The sequence below is a fragment of the Cricetulus griseus genome, chromosome 8 (assembly GCF_003668045.3).
Source record: "Cricetulus griseus strain 17A/GY chromosome 8, alternate assembly CriGri-PICRH-1.0, whole genome shotgun sequence".
Lineage (NCBI taxonomy): Eukaryota > Metazoa > Chordata > Mammalia > Rodentia > Cricetidae > Cricetulus > Cricetulus griseus.
In genome coordinates, this window is record NC_048601.1 from 55,779,204 (window position 1) to 55,797,528 (window position 18,325).

General features: G+C 45.9%; 1 protein-coding gene across 4 annotated transcripts in view; it reads left to right on the plus strand.

Moving 5' to 3' along the window:
• Arhgap25 (Rho GTPase activating protein 25) overlaps positions 1-18,325 on the plus strand; it is a 97,849-nt gene that overhangs the window by 16,238 nt on the left and 63,286 nt on the right. Inside the window, exons 1-2 of one of the 4 annotated variants that reach the window (XM_027428725.2) lie at positions 1,741-4,705; positions 5,295-8,090. The exons of 2 other annotated variants lie outside the window; for them this stretch is intronic. In XM_027428725.2, coding sequence (XP_027284526.1) covers positions 8,030-8,090 — 61 coding nt within the window. In that variant the 5' untranslated portion in view covers positions 1,741-4,705; positions 5,295-8,029. Of the gene's footprint in view, positions 1-1,740; positions 4,706-5,294; positions 8,091-18,325 lie in introns of those variants that run through there. One more of the 4 variants, XM_027428728.2, reaches the window with a different exon arrangement.

Genomic DNA, 18,325 nt, shown 5'->3' on the forward strand with positions numbered 1-18,325 from the left:
GACATTCCATATCCTCTTACCCTATAACTAAATCAAGTTGGGTATGTCATTGTCTGCACATGAGCTAGACCATTGGGCAGGCAAAGAGGGGAGCCTTAAACCACACCAGTGGTTTGTGGTCTAGAAGTAGCCACCGCCTGAGCACCTCAGCACTACAGCGCTTTGTGAACAGCCAGCGCCCTTCCTCTTTCCTATATATGTCCTTCTGCAGCTGGTTCAGGGTGGCTTTGGTGGGAAAAAGGAAGGGCAGACTGTATTCCTCCAGTTGGAGCAGAGATGGTACACTGTAGCTTGCTAGAGAGGAAGTCACATACAAGGGAGCTTGAAGGGATCTTCGTGATTCATAATTTTACCAATGGGTATTGTTTTCTTATCTACATTTAGAACCTGTTAATATGCCAGAGACTGTATTTAGTACTTTGCACTGAATATCTCACGTGACCCAAGGAGCACTAAGCCAGTGGTTCTCAACCTTCCTAATGCAATGACCCTTTAATACAGTTCCTCATGGTGTGGTGACCCCAACCATAAAATTACTTTTGTTGCTACTCATGACTGTAATTTTGCTATTGTTATGAATTATAAGGCAAATATCTGTGTTTTTGGATGGTCTTACATTACCCCCGTGAAAAGGCTGTTTGAGCCCCAAGAGGGTCATGACCCACGGGTTGAGAACCGCATGCAGTTCTATGAGCCAATCAATTCACTGTTGCACAAGAAAATAGTAAAGCTTAGAAAGGTTAGCCAGCATTCCTGTGCCATGAGGGACAGAAGCTGAGGGAAAAGGGTTGGAGTCCTAGAAGTCTGTTCTTGGACTCCTGGTCTCTGATTTCTCATTCTAGCTCAGGTTTCTAAACTCCCAACCTTTCCAGATCACCCGTGGGGTCAAGGGTGCTCAAGTACAACTTTGCAAAGCACTGTGCAAACATTATGAGGGCAGACATAACTCAGTGCAGACACCCTCAGCAGGCTAGCAGACAGAGAGGCCTTACTCTCCAAGCCAGGGAACGGAATTTTTGGTCTGGGCTTCACCAGAGGGACTCCAGCCATGATAGTTGTGTATTTCTTCTTGAGGGGGCAATGTCAATGCATGTTTACAAGCATTGTTGATGTCCCAGAAGGGATGAAGAATAAGTAGAAGATGCCCCGTGGAACCAATCACAATCCACAACTCTGCCAATCAGACTCCTTGTGGCTCTTGCAGTCATTTTATTGTGTTGATCTCAGCAGGGACTCTGCAGGTCTTTGTAGTCTGTGGTTTGGGTGTTCTATGATGGCTGATGCATCTAAAGCCTCCTTAGGTTTTTGTGATTCCAAATGCTTTTCTAATCCTTTGCTTCTCTTGGAACATAGCCTTGAATTCATAGATGAAAGGCAAGAATCCACAGATACAGGCTGGTTCTCTACCCCCCATGGTCCCAGCCCATTTAATGACTGGTACTATTTGTTGTACCAAGGTGTGCCACTGTGAAATGGATGTTGCCTGTCATGGTTTGAATGAAAATGGGTCCCACAGACTCATAGGGGGTATATAGCCTTGTTGGAGTAGGTGCTACCTTGTTGGAGAAAGTGTGTCACTGAGGACTGGCTTTGAGGTTTCAGATGCTCAAGCCAGGCACAATGTCACTCTGTCTTCCTGTTGCCTGATGATCTAGATGTAGAACTCTCAGCTACCTCTCCAGCATCATGTCTACCTGCATGCTACCATGCTTCCTCCCACGGCAATAATAGACTAAACCTCTGAAACTGTAAGCCAGCCCCAATTAAATATCTTCTCTCTATAAGATTTGTCATGGTCATGGTGTCTCTTCAGAACAATAGAAATCCTAACTAAGACATTGCCCAGCCAAGCACAGAGAAGGCAATGGTAGACCCACCAGAGTGAAAGATGACTGATAACAAGTCTTCCCATTTCTCTTTTCCAGACACATGGCTGGTTTCCCTATTGCCCTGGAATACAACAGTTCATACCCACCTCTTTAGAATACTCACTCCTTTGTTTGCCCTTTGCTGTGCCAGAAGGCTCATCCGAGTATGTACCTGTCTCATTTTCATTTTCTTCAGGTCTTTCCTGCAATGCTGTCGTATCAATGTAGACTTCATCACCCAGCTACTTAAAAATACCATCTTGCTTCCTTTCCCACCAATCTGACAAGACTCTCCTCCTCACCAGCACGTCTGCTCTCCTGCAGCACTCCCCACTGGCTAATACACCATACTCAGTTATTTGATTCATTACCTGTTACCTCTCACTACAACAAGCCTCCCGGAAGCATGAGGCTTTGATCCTCTTGCTGTTGGCTGTGTTCTCAGCACCCGGTGGGCACCTGTGGAACCACATGGGAAACATCACTTCATATTTGTGGTATGAATGAATCGCAGACAGCCCAATCCCATTGAGCCATTCCAAATTTTGAGGAAAAAAATTGCAGGTCAAAAGCTGTTGAATATTGGCAGTTTTGTGTAGCTTGGCCTAATACAATGAACCCATAAAAATTGGTTCAAGAGAGCTGTGCAGCAGGGGCATTTTCGTCATGTCAGAATGTCAAGATCTGTTTTTAATCTGGTATCAAATTATTCATTTAAATAGGCATGTCTTTCCCTAACCCTGTGGTCCACAGAGCAACCTTCTTCTAGAAGACTATCATATCAGAGGCAGAAATGCTAGTGTTGCCCTTCAGACCTCCACATATAGTTTTTCTTGGCTAAGAATTAGTTAGATAAACTAGAGTTTAATAGGCCACAAAACTGATCAGCCATTAGACCCAAAGCCAGGGAAATAGTGGCAATCAGTGATGAGACAGAAGATGGGTGGGGGGGGCAGGCTCTGTGGTAGAGCCGAGGAGTCTAATCCTGGTGGTCAGTGTTCAGAAGGCAGAGGTCTCCCTCTGCAACATGGTGAGTTTTTGTTCTTGTTTTCTGTTTTTTTTTTTTTTTCATATAGCCAAGGGAAAGGGAATAAAAACCTAGAACCTCCTACCTTAGAATCATAGCTTTCTTAAAGCCAGTCTGTTAAAATCCAAATGGAAAAAGCCTTGGTTTTGATGTTTCCAACGCAGTTCAGAAGACAAATGCTGTGCAGTCTGTAATTCAAGGTGGCCAGATCAGCTGTTAGCCCCCAACACACAGCCTTGGCTCTATAGTTATGACCCTCGATGTTCAAAGTCCCCACAACACAGGGGCTGCCTCTAGTCTCTGCAGGAGCTAGGAGTGAAATACAAACAAGCTGGGGCAATGCGTTGACATGTATGTGATCCTACTTTATTTGCCTCAGGCTACATTTGCTCACTTTTGGGGTGAGATGCAGACATGGAGCGTTCACCTTTTTCACATGTATCTTAAAGAAAACAGCAGTGCAGCGTGTTTACAGGGGCCCTTGGCCCCGCCTCCCAGGAGTGTGAGGGTTTGGCTACATTAGTGACCCACCAGGTCAGCTTGGCTGTTTCCGTCAGCTGTGGCTCTCCATGCAGTGTTCAAGTTGCTGTCAATCGTTAATAATGCGCCTGAACATAGGAGTGGTGATGCCTCTGTCATGATTGCCCTATCCTAATAGCTAGGGGTGGTTGCTAACTTTCATCATGCCTCATTCATAAACTAGACCTTACTGTAAGCTTGCATGTAGAGAATTAAAACACACCATATGAAGGAATTAATACTATCTGAAGTTTCAGGACTATGCAGGGGCATTATATTCTGTCAAGAGGAACCGCTATACTCACGAAACTTAAACAGCCATTTTTGTTATACTTCTTTAAAATGTCGTGGGAATCTGTAACCATAGTGAAAGGCATGGCATGTTTGAAGGTTTTGTTACCTTGTTGGGCATGGTGACCACTGCCTTTAATCCTGACACTTGGGAGACAGAGGAAGGTGGATCTCTGTGAGCTGGAAGCAGGCCTGGTCTATACAGTGAGCTCTAGGTCAGCCAAAGTTGCACAGTGAGGCCTTTCTACCCCTGCCTCTAAAAAAAAAAAAAGTAGTCTAGTTCCTCAGCAAATGCCTGAGGTCTCCCTGTGTGCTCTGGCTACCCGTTCCTCTCACCATTCGTGATTCTTCCCTGACTGCACATGGTGGGAGACACATTTTAATGGACACTGCGGTTCCTTTTGTAGACAATGTCATCCTTCCTGCCCCATTGCTTCCTTACTACTTTTGTGGTCTAATTTCCAGGGAAAGCTACCTTGGTCCCCAAGGAGACCTGGCCACCCCCGTCTCCACCGTCCCCTATGAGAGTACCACGTCTGTGCCTATAACGGCACCAGGTCGACAGTTCCTGACCCCTGACCCCACATCAAGCTTCATTCTTTTTGTGCACATCCCCTCTCTGTGGCAGTAACTGCCACCACCCCAGTCACCTCCAGTCACCCCCAGTCACTCCCAATCACCTGAGTCAGGGTCAGGACGTCTCCTCTTCTTGTGTAACAATCTCCAGGGTTCTCATTTCCATCATAGGCTCCCTGTGTTTTCCCTTCTTTCCTTGAGTGGACCTCTCTCCCTCACTCTTTCCCGTACTTGGGATGTTGAGTTCGATCTCCTCACTCTGCTGAGCTGAAGAAGACTCCTTGCTGATTCTCGGTTACCTGGAAGAAGTCAAAACTTCACCAAAGCCTTCTGGTCCTGCCTACAGCAGCCCCTCTAGCTCACTCCTTTCAGACTTCACAGACCCTCAGGAGCAAGCAGAGGGGAAGGAGTTCTTTCTCTACAGGTGCATTTGCTGTTCTAGAGTGCTTTTTAAAACGCTCAGTCCCTCTCCCCTCCACCTCCCTCCTTTTCTTTTCTTTCTTTCTTTTTTTTGTTTGTGAAGAAATCTATCTCCGTAGTGCAGGCTGCTCTTAAATTCAGGGCAGTCTGCCTACCTCAGCCTCAGTGCTCAGAATACAGGCGCGAACCGCCACAGCTGGTCCTTTTTGAAAGTTTCTCATCTCCCTTACACATTTGCCAAGTCAGAGTGAGAAAGATGCTTCAGGAAGCCTTCCCCCATTCTGTGGGTCCCACTCATGCCCCTCCCACATGAACTTTCTCAGTCCCTTGTACTTCCCCATCATATCCCTTCTCGTGTTATATTTAGCTGTTCACTCAACTGGCCTTCTCCTTCCTGTTAGCTGCATCTGGGATGTGGGAGAAGAGAGATGGAGGAGAGAGGCAGAGACCAAGCTGCTTGTTCATGATTTCCTCCAGCAAATGCTTAAGTTCTTAAGGAATGGTTAGGGCTAATGAACAAATGCACGGATGTTTGCTCTCACTATTGCTGGTGCTACTATTAACCAAGACATCTGGCTCTTCATCTTCTAAAGGTCAGAGAAGGTGCAGCAGCAGAGGCTATCCCCACTCAGAAGAAGCTGACACAGGCGTCTGCTTCTGTGGCTGCCATGAGCAGTGTCTCTGTGGCGGCTGCTTTTGCTGATTGACTTTCTGAGTGTGTACAGCGACTTCCCCATGGGTCATATGTTTTTCCAAGACTCACAGGAACTCACACCGAAGAGTCCAGGAAGTTCCCCATGTGCCTCGAAAATGCCTCCTCCAGAATTCCTAAGTTAAAGGTCCCAGGATTGAAACTTCAGATGTGAAGTTCCCTTTGGAGCTGCCTGGAATGGTGCTCAGGAGGACTGCCAGCTTTTTTAGGGCTGCATAAGGAACGGTGTGTGTTGGGTCAGGCAGGAAGCAGTGTAGATCTGGGACTCCAAAGTCCTCAAGAGCCAGAAGCAAAGTTAGGGAGCCCAGCACCCCTGTGGTCCTGGGTGGCCGCCAGGTAAGTGGGGTAGTCCCTTTCCTCCAAGTGCTATGTGTACTTCCTGTCCCAATGACTTTGCGCTTGTTCATGTGACTTGGGTAGGCCAGTGGAACATAAGCAGACAAGATGAGCACAGAGGCCTGAAATACATTTATTGGCTCATATACTCCTTTAGTTCCCAGTGAGAAGGACACACTCTGGGTCACCATTGTCAGTCCTTGGATATTGACTTTGGACTAGTCTGTGTTGCCTCTTGGAGATCTAAGCAAAGATGTACATAATTTGGAATTCAAAAGTGGCCTATTCTGAAAACACACAGAGGGGTTGTTATACATGTGGGGTAGCTAAAGTCTTAGGGTTGCCACGCTTGTCAAGATGATAAAGACGGAGAAGGAGTCCGATGATGGAATCATGATTTACAGACTAGAGACACAAGAAGGAATTAGAGAGGTGCCAGAAACAGAGCAAAAGGAAAGGAGACAGAAAAGCCAGCAACCACTGAAGGGCGGATAGAGAGGGCGTTCAGAGCTGTCCAAAGTATCAGCGGCCACTCATGTCCAGCTGGCTGGTAGGCCAGCAAGGTGAGGTAGAGACCTGGCCTGCCAGTTTAGTGACAGAAAAGCCATTGGTGTTCCTGAGAAGCCATTCTCTGGGGTCCCGGGGGCAAGAGCTTCAAAGGAGGAATCCAGGAAACAGGAAGAGGAGAGATAACAGCAAGTTCAACAGTCCTTATTAAAAAACAAATTCTCAAAATCAGGCTATGGCCAAAGGAGGACGGGCGTCAAGAGAGTTTCTTGAAGATGTAAAAAAAAGATGTTGTAAGGTTAATATTGATGAGAAGATCCAAGAGAAAGAAGGAAGAGGTGATGAAGTTGAGCTGGGGGAGAGGGGAGGTGGTTCATGTAACAGGGAGCCGGAAGCTGGCTCATCAGGAGAATCCATGTAAGAGATGAGGAAAATGCACTCAGCATTGTCCGGGGGACATGAAGTGAATGGGCCTGGATGTGTGGTGTGCATGCAGAGAGGCCCGTGTCGGCAGAAACCTGCACCGTAGCCCTGTGAAGTCCCTCTGTTAATTGCTGCATGTACAGAGGAAGGCCCTGAAACAGGAAACAGTCAAGGAACAGACCCGAAGTCGCACAGCAAGAAAATGGTAAAGCTAGGATTTGAACATAGCAGTTTGTTTCTTGGGCCTGGAAGCTTAGCTGCTATGTTAAGCTGACCCAGTTAGAGATGTAAAGGCCCACCACAAGCTGAGCTAGGCAGAATGAAGGTTGAATTTGTGTTTGTGGGGTGACTACTGTGTGCCAAAAATCTGAACCAGAGGCCTCTGCAACACCTCTACACCCACAGTCGTCAAGGGGCCCATTTTTCTGAAGAAGGAGGCCCAGGAAGATTCTTTCAGAGGGAAAGGAAATCCTGGGTTTTTAACTGTTGGTCTGCTTGTAAATACCACACCGTGTGCACAAAGTGGAAGAAGCAATGACCCTTTTTGTGGCCCTGCCTAGCTGGAACCAACTTACCAGCAGAGTGCATCCAAACTCTCCATGCATCAGGTGGAGGTCACTAGGAACCTTTATCCCAAGCAGGTAAGAGTTATGTGACCCTTACAACAACAAGAATTGGAAAGAAGGTAACCTGGGCAGAAAGCTGGCTGCCTGCCTGACCTATTTTAGAAGCTGATTGTTTGAGGCAAGGAAGAGGAGAGCACAGGAGTCAAGGCACATGGTAAGAGCCCTGGGATTCTCTTTCTTTTTAAATTAAAACCACAGCCTTATGTCACAAACATGCTCTAGCTTTGCAAAAAAAATATTTTCTAAAAGTCTTGTGAAGAAAGTGTGCTCATAACGCCACAATGCTGAACAGTCACCCACTTCCTCAAAACGCAAGGAAGCAGACAGTTAAAAAAAAAAAAAAAAAAAAAAGCAGTGGCTGTTGTTTATCACAACTTCGCTTCAGTGAGGCCTGAGATTCTTCCGAGCAGGGGCTCTGCTTCCCACAAGGCCAAGTGTCAACTGGGATATTTCTGGTAGAAATTGAACGCAAAGCAGGGTGCCAACCCCCGGGGGACTGTGGGTGGGATTAGGGGAGCTTGGGTGCCATCCTCAAGTGACAGATGGGTGGACCTTTCGTCTGAGGGAAAGGAAGAGGCACGTGGGCAGATCAGCCTGGCACGTAAGAGTGCCCCTGAAGCAATCACCCAGCAGAGAAGACAGACGAACCGAAGGGAAGATCAGAACAGCAAGAAGGGCACAGACTGTTACACACTGGCCGCTACTCACCCAAATCGAAAGCAACATGTCCCTCAAGTTGCCAAGGACCTGGGATTTCAACTTGAAAGCAGAGGCTGCAAAAATAGGTAAGGTCAGGGTCCAGGTCTTTTCCTCCGGGGGTGCTTTTGCTTGAGCACCCACTATTTGCATGCCGGGCTGTGGGAGCTCAGTTAATAAAAGCATAATACTGAGCTGGGCAGAAATTTGCATCCAGACTGATGTGCTGACTAAAGTTTAAATGTGCTGGGAGGGGGCTTTCCTGTCGGGAGATGGCGTTCGTGGATCAAGGGAACTTTGGTTTCTGGAGAGTTGTTTCTGGCTTGGAAAGTCATCTATCTGTTGAATGGCTTTCAGTAAGAGCACAGAGATTGGAGTATTTTGAAGTGATTCATCCATGTGTGAATTTAAGTGAGTGTCACGTTTGCGAGCCAAGGGGCCAACTAGGGGTTACTGTTAGTAAAAAGCAGACAGGAAGAACTAGGTGAGAGCATATAGACTTCTGAAGTATAAGGACAGTATTCTAGAAGAACAGAACGTGGGAGAGCTCAGGAGAGTTGAAAAAGACAGACTTTAGTTAGTTAGCAAGGATAATTCTGATTTGTTCTGCCCCTCAAATTCATACCATTTTCCTCTAATGAAAATGACAACACATTGGTTCGAATCTATTGCTTGTTATTATCTTTTTTGTTGTTCGTTTTTTGAGACAGGGTCTTGCTATGTAGTTCTAGTTGGCTGAAATTTGTTATAGAAATTCAAATTCACAGAGATCCCATCTGTTTTGCCTCAGTGCTGGGATTATTGACATGTTTTGTGTAACCTGATATTTCCTTTATTATTAAATTTTATTCTTAAATTGATGAAGAAATTGGTCTAAAAGTGATCAACTATGTTTTACACACACACACACACACACACACACACACACACACACACCATCTACATAGTGAGATAACTTCTTGATTCTAGACATTAGTGTTGAGGTCTTGCAACAGCTTGGAAGGATTTTGCTTGGAGGAAAGTTTAAGCTGAACGGTTCATGGTTGTTGGTGTATTAAAATAAGTGGTCCATTGAAAACTCACAGATGGGAAACAGGTCAGAAAAAGGCTTTGAACTTAAACTGAAAGTAACCAGAGGAGCCGTTTATCTTGGTGGAGACCACATCAACAAACAAAACTGGCATTGTGTGCTGAGGTCCATTTTGAGGAGCAGGCAAGAGCTCTGTCTTCTGTCCACATAAACATCTGTGTCTAATGTTCATTCTAAGTTACCCAAATCCAATTTTAAGGTAAAATGTCCATGACTCGGTCCCTGTGTAAATGTCCTACCTCTCTTGTGTAAAGGTATCCTGTTCCCTCACCATCCATGTTTCAGCTAAAAGTGGGAAGCCTGAGAGAATAATGCTAGATTTTTTTTTTTTCAGAGATACAGAAAATCACCACAAGGTTAGGCTGAGAGTGTTTTGTGATTTCTACCAGTGGTTCTTACAGGTCCCTGGATAGCTTGTGGTAGAGCAGCCTCTATTGCTGGCTAAAAACACAGACTCTCAGGGTCCACCGTGACTGTGCAGTCAGAGGGGACCTCAAGAAGGGATGCCAGGATCCTGCATTTTTGTGAACATCCACCTGGTGAGCTTTAGATTCCAGGTCTAAGTGCACAGGCTCAGGGTCACTGTGCAGGCAGCACTGAGCCTGCACCTGCAAGGCAAATAGGGTTTGTGACTGAGTGAAATCTGATCACCAGAAGACAATATTATTTAGTATTACTTAATACAAATAATAATAAGTACATAGTGTTTACAAGAGTCTTTGTTATTATCCATAGCATCCATGGTTTGTCACCATGTTGCAGATTGTCACATGAACTGGCATTCAGATCATAAATAGAGCCCTCTGAAGACAAAGTGCTTGACTCAGTTGCAAGATCTTCAGCCTCTTCTCCTATGAGCAGAGAGATTGTCAATGTTTATCTGTTTATCAATATGTCAGAGAAGCCACCTCCATAGGAAGGGCCGTGCCATTGGGAGTCCCCAAAGGGAAGTCAGGGACTGTGATTTTCTCTCCTGACTAGTATGATGGAGAAGGATTGGGGTTTGTCTGTCTGACCACTGCTGACATTTGTGCCTGGGTGATTCTCCTGCACATTGTAAGATGTTTAGCAACATCTCTGGCCAACAACCCTCTACAACCATCGACTGTACAACCAAAAATGTCTCCAGATGTTGCTAAATGTCCCCTGGGGAGAGGTGGCTGTAATATTTTCTCTAGACCAGTGTACCAAAGGGTTACAGTTATAAGGTCATGGGGATTTGCGCCCACACATCACACAGATCAATTTTTGGGAGGCTTTTTATTAAGATGTGACTTGAAGGGGATGGGAGAAAGTTTGAGAGCTCCAAGAAAGGCTCTCCATGGGAAAATACAAGAGGCAACCACTGTGGAGCCCGGCAGGGAGGCTGCTTTTCATTTTGGTTCCTCTAATCTTGAGTGCTGAACCAGGGTTGGAGGGAAAGTCAACACCTTTGAAACTGGGGCAGGATTCTGCAGCTATGCTGGTTCTCAGAGAATGGAGGGTACCCTCAGAGTAAGCAGCAGGACTGCAGGACAGCCCCATGATGGCCTGGCTGCTCCTGGTGCAGTGATGAGAGAACAAGAATGAGGCCACCTTATCTCCGACCCATCAGTTCTAATGGGGAAATGGAATTAGAAATAGAAGGGAAAGGCAGTGATCTGGACTCAGGGTGGGGCCAGGAGCACAATCTTCTTCCTGAGACATAGCGTCACCTACCATTGTAGTCCAGCCGTTGGAACCATGACACCTGTCACTGTGTTCACGTTCACACCTGTCCTTCTAATACATGTTTGGACCACCTCCTTTCTCCCTCCCTGTGTGTGCACATTAACGTATGTGCGTGTGGAGGTAAGAGAGCAACCTCAGCCATCATGCCTCTCGCCGGCCTGGAGTCTAAGCAGGCTCAGCTGACAGGTTAGTGAACCCCAGAGATGTGCCTGTCTCTGCTTCTCCAGTTCTGGGATTTCAAGCGCCAAACACAGATGGATACATAGATACACGGAAGTGTGTGGATAATAAAGACATTTATGAATTACCGGAAAGTAGGTGGACAGCACAAATAGTAACGCTTGGTCCATAATCATATGAAAATATATAATCTTATCAGTCAGGTGGTGCAAATGAGAAGCACTGTGGCACACTCATTTTCATTCACCAAATCAAATAAAAAAGATCTGGTAACTCCAAGTGTTGTCCATGGCATGGTGCAGGGAGGGCTCACAAGGCAAGCATACTGCCGTTGTGGAGAAGCTCCTCACCCGAGACCACATCCCAGAGAATCCCTGTGCACGTCAGCAGATTAAATGTGCAGGGGAGATCTACGTGTTCATCTGCAAGGGCATCCTTTAATGCTTGGTAGCATCTTTATAAGATAGACATGGCACAAGTGCGAATAATTACAGGCATGCACAAATGAAACTCAACAGCAACAACTTATTTTGGAATACCCAGAAGAGAGTGAAATCACATTAAGTTTAAAAAGGACATAGCAAAACTATCAAGGAAAACAGAATTGCATGATGTAAAATCCAGGGTTATTGCTCTTTTGGGAGAGAAAGGTACCAAATGTGTAGGTACCAAAGTTCCTATCTCAACAGTGTGCACATGTGTGGTTCTATGTCAAATGAACAACACATCCAGATTCACAGCAAACCATCAAATCATGCAGGGTTTGTTAATAATGGCTAACTATGGGAAAAGACTTTCTCAGTGAGATCCAGATAATAACATGTATAATAACATGGATGTTATTATCTGGTTGTTGTTTGTTGTTGTTGTTGTTGTTTTTTTTGGTTTTTCCACATAGGGTTTCTTTGTGTAGCTTTGGAGCCTATCCTGGCAATCGAACTGTAGACCAGGCTGGCCTCGAACTCCCAAAAATCCGCCTGCCTCTGCCTCCCAAGTGCTGGGATTAAAGGCGTGCGCCACCAACGCCCGGCTGGATGTGTTATTATCTTAAGGCTTAGACTAAACACTTAAATTAAGTGTTCTGCGTTAGGAACAGGTATCACTGTGTCATTAAAAATGCCCAAAGCTAGCACCCCTTCCCAAGTGCTTGACCAAGTGAATTGACCAAGGTCTTCACACAACACACGACCCTTTAACAGCTGGCTCCGAAGCTCTATGTTAGCTGAAGAGGCTTCACTAAGCCAAGACCTCACTTGCGCCTCCACAGATGTCTCTCCACACATCACAGATACCACAGGGTACACAGTATTTCTTGAACAAGCTCTGTCAGTCTGCAATTGCCAGGCCAGCCTGCTTGAGTTCACCTGGACACTGGAATGCTGCTACTTCCCAGTAAGGCCCACTGACGCCACACAGGTGACCCAAGATAGGCATGTTTGTGAACTCAGCGTTAGAGTTTTCTTTCCACTTAATTGTCAAGCTTAACAGATGTTGATCCAGACAGACCAGGCTGGATCTGGACCACAGCAGTCTATTTTCTGTGACTGATGCCACTGTGCTCCAGGTGCAGCTCCTTGTCCCCCAAAGCCAAAGATTACCATAGAGTCAGCAGAGCCATGGCTAGAAACATACCTTCCTTCACTGTCACCAAGAGGGTGCTCATTCCAAGTACTGTACCTGTCTTTCTGCAGAGGTTACATCATTGTCCCTTAGACCATTGTTGACTTTTTAGTTGTTAATGTTAAAAGGGAGACAGAGCCTTTGGGCCAACTGGGGAATGAAGGCTGGGTCTCCTGCAGTGGCAGCTGGGAGGGGATCAACTTTAGTGGTCAAGGGAAGAAACACCTATTTGCTGCCCACTCACACAGAGCACTCTCTGCAGACATTGGACAGTCTGCACTTCCTGCTAGATTAGGAGCTGAGTGGCAAGCTCAGTGGTTCTCAGAATCCAAGTCTCTTCAAATGAGTCGAGAGGCTCCGGCCTGGGCGTAACAACCCTCAGTAGCTCATAGAAGTGCTGCTGCTTTGTGTCCGTCTCACAGCGCCATTTACGAAACATCTTCAGAGTCCTGTGGGAGAATGCTATAGGGAATTCCAGGCAGCAGCACTTGGGAGGATTCAAGGATCTTCCAGGAAGGATAAGTTGGTGACAACAGTCCTTCCACACACAGGATGGCTTGAAAGAGAAAACTTTGCATGAGCTAACACCATTTGGGGCTATATAGGTAACACGAGATATGACATGGGAGGGCACAAAAATCCCCAGCTGTCGCCATAGCAACTGAGACCAACTGGCTCCAGGGGGGAGCAGGGAAATCATGGGCACCCCAGTAAAAATCAGGCTATTTAGGAGGGTCCCATCACAAAGGACAGCAGCAAAGCTTTGCACGAGCCCAGGAAGAACTTAGATAAGAAAGTCACACAAAGAAAAGAGAATTTGCCTGTCCGCCTTTCTTCATCAACATTTTGGTCTTTGAAAGAAAGGACTGTCATAGGATTAGCAGCCTGGTCTAAGCAGCTGGCCTATTTCTCAGGAACTCACTGGTAAGTAGAGGCAGACAGGGAAACAATTACAAGACTCTGCTGAGTATAGCAACACCGCTCACAGGGGACATCGCTGAGCCAGAAATCTGCTGCCACCATCTTCCTGTCCCACCATATCCTTCCATAAGAAACTGACGTTATTTCTTGAAGTTTCTCTGATCATGAACTTTTTTAGCTCAGGAATTTTTTTTGAAACTCCAGATGCACAGATATTTTAAATTGGTGGTATACAAACCAATATTTATTGGTAATGATTCATAAACAAATTTTCAAATAAGTCTGTGGCATGCATATAGTTTTACCACTTACTGAAAATGAGCACATTTACACACTAGTGAGAAGGATGCATTTGTTTATTTTTTGCACAGGGAGTTCAGTCTTGGCTGAATATTTGATATGGCAGAACACAGAGGATCGTCAAGGTTTTTCAGAGCGGATTAATATTTTGGTTTATAATTGCCAATGCTGAGAACACTACTTTACATAAGCATATAATATGAAATGTCATGGGGCTGGGAAGATGGCTAAGTGGTTAACCAAATTCTCTGCTCTTGCAGAAGACCCAGGTTCTGTTCCCAGCACCCACAAACAATTCATAACCATCTATAAGTGTAGTTCCAGGAGACCAGGTGCCTCTTCCGGCCTCTGCAGGCACTGCCCTAAAAAAGAGAAACCAAATCTTTATAAAAATAAAAGCAAGATGGCAAAAGTATGTTAGGGCCATTTCAGAAACAACTAGAAATTCTGTCCCAATTATGAGCCGACATTCACTAAATGATTTCTTTTAAATGCAACTCAAGTAAGCGGCTCAAACAATTTTTAAAACCAAACATTCTAACACAGTTCCACCCCAAAATATACTAACTTGATACTAACATGCTGAGGACGGAGAGTAGGAAAGTGGTTTTTAAATTGAAGCATTTTGCTACTATGAAATTGTTTTTGTATGTGTTGTAAAATCTCTGCAGTAATTCTGTGGTAATCTCGAGTCTGAGGCGGGGGCTCAGCAGTGTGTATCGCCTCTGTGTAATGGCAGGCACAGTGCGAAGTGTGCATGTATTCATGTGTGTTCAGCACCAAGACCGCAGTAAGATGCTGTGACATCGAGCAGGTGACAAACACCTCGCACTCATCGTTTGTTTGAGTCTGAATTCACTTTCTGGTCCTTGTAAATTCAGAAACCTTTTACTGCTGCCACATTTTCTACAGATTCTACATCAGTTACATGAACCTCCATAGGCCTTCAGCCCATAGTTTAAGAAGCTCCGACCATAGAGGTTTATAGTCTTCTGTGAGTCTCAGACTTCCCTTCAGTCCTATTTTAATTTTACCGTGTGGTCTCTCCCACATATTTTATATCGTTCCTCTTCGAGAACGGAACCAAACTAGAAGGGCTTGTGATCTAGCCCCATTACCCACCCTTCCTCCTACACGTCCCAAGCATATCACACCCACTGCAGACCAGCCGACTTCTTCACTCGCTCACTCTCTCTCCACTTGGGCCTCATCACCCTGTCCACTGGAAGTCAGCTAATCCCCGGAAAGAAGATATAATGGTCCTTTATGAACAATTTCAACAGAGAAGTTGACTCCTTTGAGATGAAATCTGTGGATGCTTCTGAACTTGAGTGACATAACTCAGGCCTGTCTGCTAACTGGTTGCTTTTACTGAAACAGTTTGTTCTTTCCTCTGTGGACCTACTAGTGAGGATGACCCCAGTTGCCTGGGATGACCCCAATTGTCTGGAAGAATTGGCATGGGCGTGGGATTGGCATAGGGTTGGACTGTCCGTTGAGGATTGATAGGCAGGGAGGAGGCCAGCAAGGCATGAGGTGTGGAAAGAGCATGGCCTGGACGATGCTGACAGTTGACGGCACATATCTAGGACACATATGCGTTATGAGAGAGGAATGAAGCCTTTCCTACACATCCATATGTAAAGTGCTCAGCAAACATCACATGCTTTGTGTATAGACAACCTCGTCTTTAACCTTGGATCAGACCAGCAGCCAGGCAGCAACTTGCAGAAGAAAGCCTGATGAGTGTGTTCTGGTGTTACACTCTCGGGCTTTATTTTTTACTACAAAACTTGGTGAAAGTTTCCCGGTTTGGAAGTAAGGACTCCGATATATCACGTCGTGTGAGAAAGCTGTCTGAGTCTCCAATGCCCAGAGATCACCCTGTGCACTCCCTCTGTCTGATAAGGCACCCACCAGGACCTACCATGTTCCCCCTTTCATCCTGGCTTCCAGGAAGCTGAGTCACACCAACTCCTACCCATGGATTAGCATATTTGCCTTGTTGGGCCTCAATGAGAAGTTGTGTTCTTTGAAAAGGATTGTCTGTGTGAACACGAATATCTCATAAACCCCTTTCTCTGAAGACAGCATATAAGCACCTGCAATGTGTCAGTACCCCTGCTCATATGTCCTGTAGGCAGAGCTCACATTTTTCAGTAGCAACTGAACATTGTCATCTATCTATGAGGAGTTCAAAGAGTATGTTCGTGGCGAGGACTATTTCTTGCAGTTTTGAGTGAAAGCACAGCTCCCGGGGAACACTCCTTCTGTCTTTACAATTCCACGAATCAGTGGCATCTTCCTTCATCCAGGCCAGTGATTTCATTCATTCACCTGCCCATTCATTCACTCACACCCATCTGGTCACTGCTGTGTGACAGGTGCTCTTCCAGGAGTGTTCTTGCCTCTCTCCGTGCATCTCCTGTGTGGAAAGCATGTCTCCCCCCCCCCCCCACCTTACTAAAGAAAGCCTTCCTTTAGCTCTGAGCCCATCTCAGTCTCCATAAGCTGAGTCCCATAAGCTCAGTCCCATAAGTGTCTGTGGGACTGACTGCTCTCCTCAGCCACTCCCAAGCATGCCTAGCCAGAGCTTGTTTCTAGATGAGTCCAGGTGTCTGGCTGCTGGATTCTGGCCCTGGTAACCAGTCATTTCTGCACTTCCTTACACAGTAATTGCAAGTTACCGTGATGTCATAAATTCCTGTCACTTCCAGTCTGTCACCTCCACCTGTCACCTCGGCCTGAGTGCCCTGTGTTCCCCTGAAATCCACTTTTCTTTTCTTTTCTTTTCTTTTCTTTTCTTTTCTTTTCTTTTCTTTTCTTTCTCTTCTTCTTCTTCTTCTTCTTCTTCTTCTTCTTCTTCTTCTTCTTCTTCTTCTCCTCCTCCTCCTCCTCCTCCTCCTCCTCTCCTCCTCCTCCTCCTCCTCCTCCTCCTCCTCCTTCCCCTTCACCCTGAGCAAGTCCCCTCTTCTATCAGCTATCTCAGTTTCCCTGGACTCCGGGGTGGGGAGTGGGAGTTCAAGGTGAATTTCCCACAAGGTCATGGCATATGGGGGTGAAATGGAAGTGGGAAGACATTTTAAATCAGGAATAATTCCTCTGTTTAGGATCCGGGAGTCCCTCCAGATTCTTTGCTCAGCCCATCTGAAACTGTTCCTCTAGCCTCTTCCATTTGCTTTTAAGAAACCTTTCCGTCTGCTCGAGTGTTGGAAGCTACTTCTGTCACCGTGTTGCAGACTCTTCCAGAATCACACAAAATCCCCACCCTTATGAATCCTACATCCAGCTCCTAAGTTTGTCGTTCTGGTTTGGGTGTCCTTCCAACTCTGCCTCTCCATTCCCATTGCCATGGCTACCGCCACCCTCCTCCTGCTGGGAAGTCTAATCAAATTGCCCTGGTGGGATCAGTTCCCCAGGAAGTTGCTCCAGTTTGACTATTTTTCTTTATCTTGGGTGATACTTATTTTTGGGTGTCTGTTATGTGCTGGGCACTCCACTCAGCTCAGGACTCTTGGAGATAAAAAGATTAAGATTCTGACACTTTCTAGAAGATGGCTGCTGTAAAGAGTGGTTTCTGGTCGTGACAGGGATGCTACACATACGAACTTACGGTGGTGTGACTGCATAGGCAAGATCCCATCAGCCACAGTCCCAGCCTCGATTGGGGTGGGACTCATGAGGTCCCACCGCTGCCTGAGGGGCTGATGGCTGCTGAGGGAAGGAAAGCCGTTTACTTCATGTCTCTATGTGCCAATAGGACAGTCTGACACTCGTGCACACTCTGGCAGCACTAAGTGGACTCAATGGATTTAAAAAACAAAACATGAATCTGGAAGTAAAAGTGGTGTTAAGAGAGAGTACGGGAAAGGAGGGGAGGGTGGGCTTGATCAGAGCATACTAAATTTCCCAAAGAATTCATTTTGCTCAAAATACTCCAACAGTATCTTTTATCCGAGGGAAGAGTCCAACCCCGCCAGAAAGCATCAGACATAGCATGGAAGCGTGATTGTCATTCATTACAACATTTAAAGAGCCAGCACAGTTAGTTTTTAAGGCCCTAGTGTTGATGCATTCTTATTTACAGCCAGTAGAGGGCGCCCACAGACAATGTTCTGTCCATTGTTACAGAGACACGTCATCTGTTTTCCGTATACTTCCACAGAAAGCCTTGGATTTCTCCGAACAGCATAAAGCTCCCTCAAGCTTCACCCTTCTATGACCTGAAATGCTCAGCATGATTGAATGGAAAACATAACTGTCCGTCTTCTCAAGTTAGAAGTAGGCTTCCAGATTAAAATATTTCTTGAATGGGAAGAAAAAGGTCTTGATTTGGGAAGCTATTCCTAGCATAGAGAGGGGGTTGGGATTGGATTTGAGATTAGAGTCCTTGAAGACACATTCACGTGGGTTGGATTACAGTATCAACCCTTTGCCGCTCCTGACTTCTGACATCATTCATCGGTGTCTGAAGGGAGACACTCTGCAGCTTTGGCTATTAGG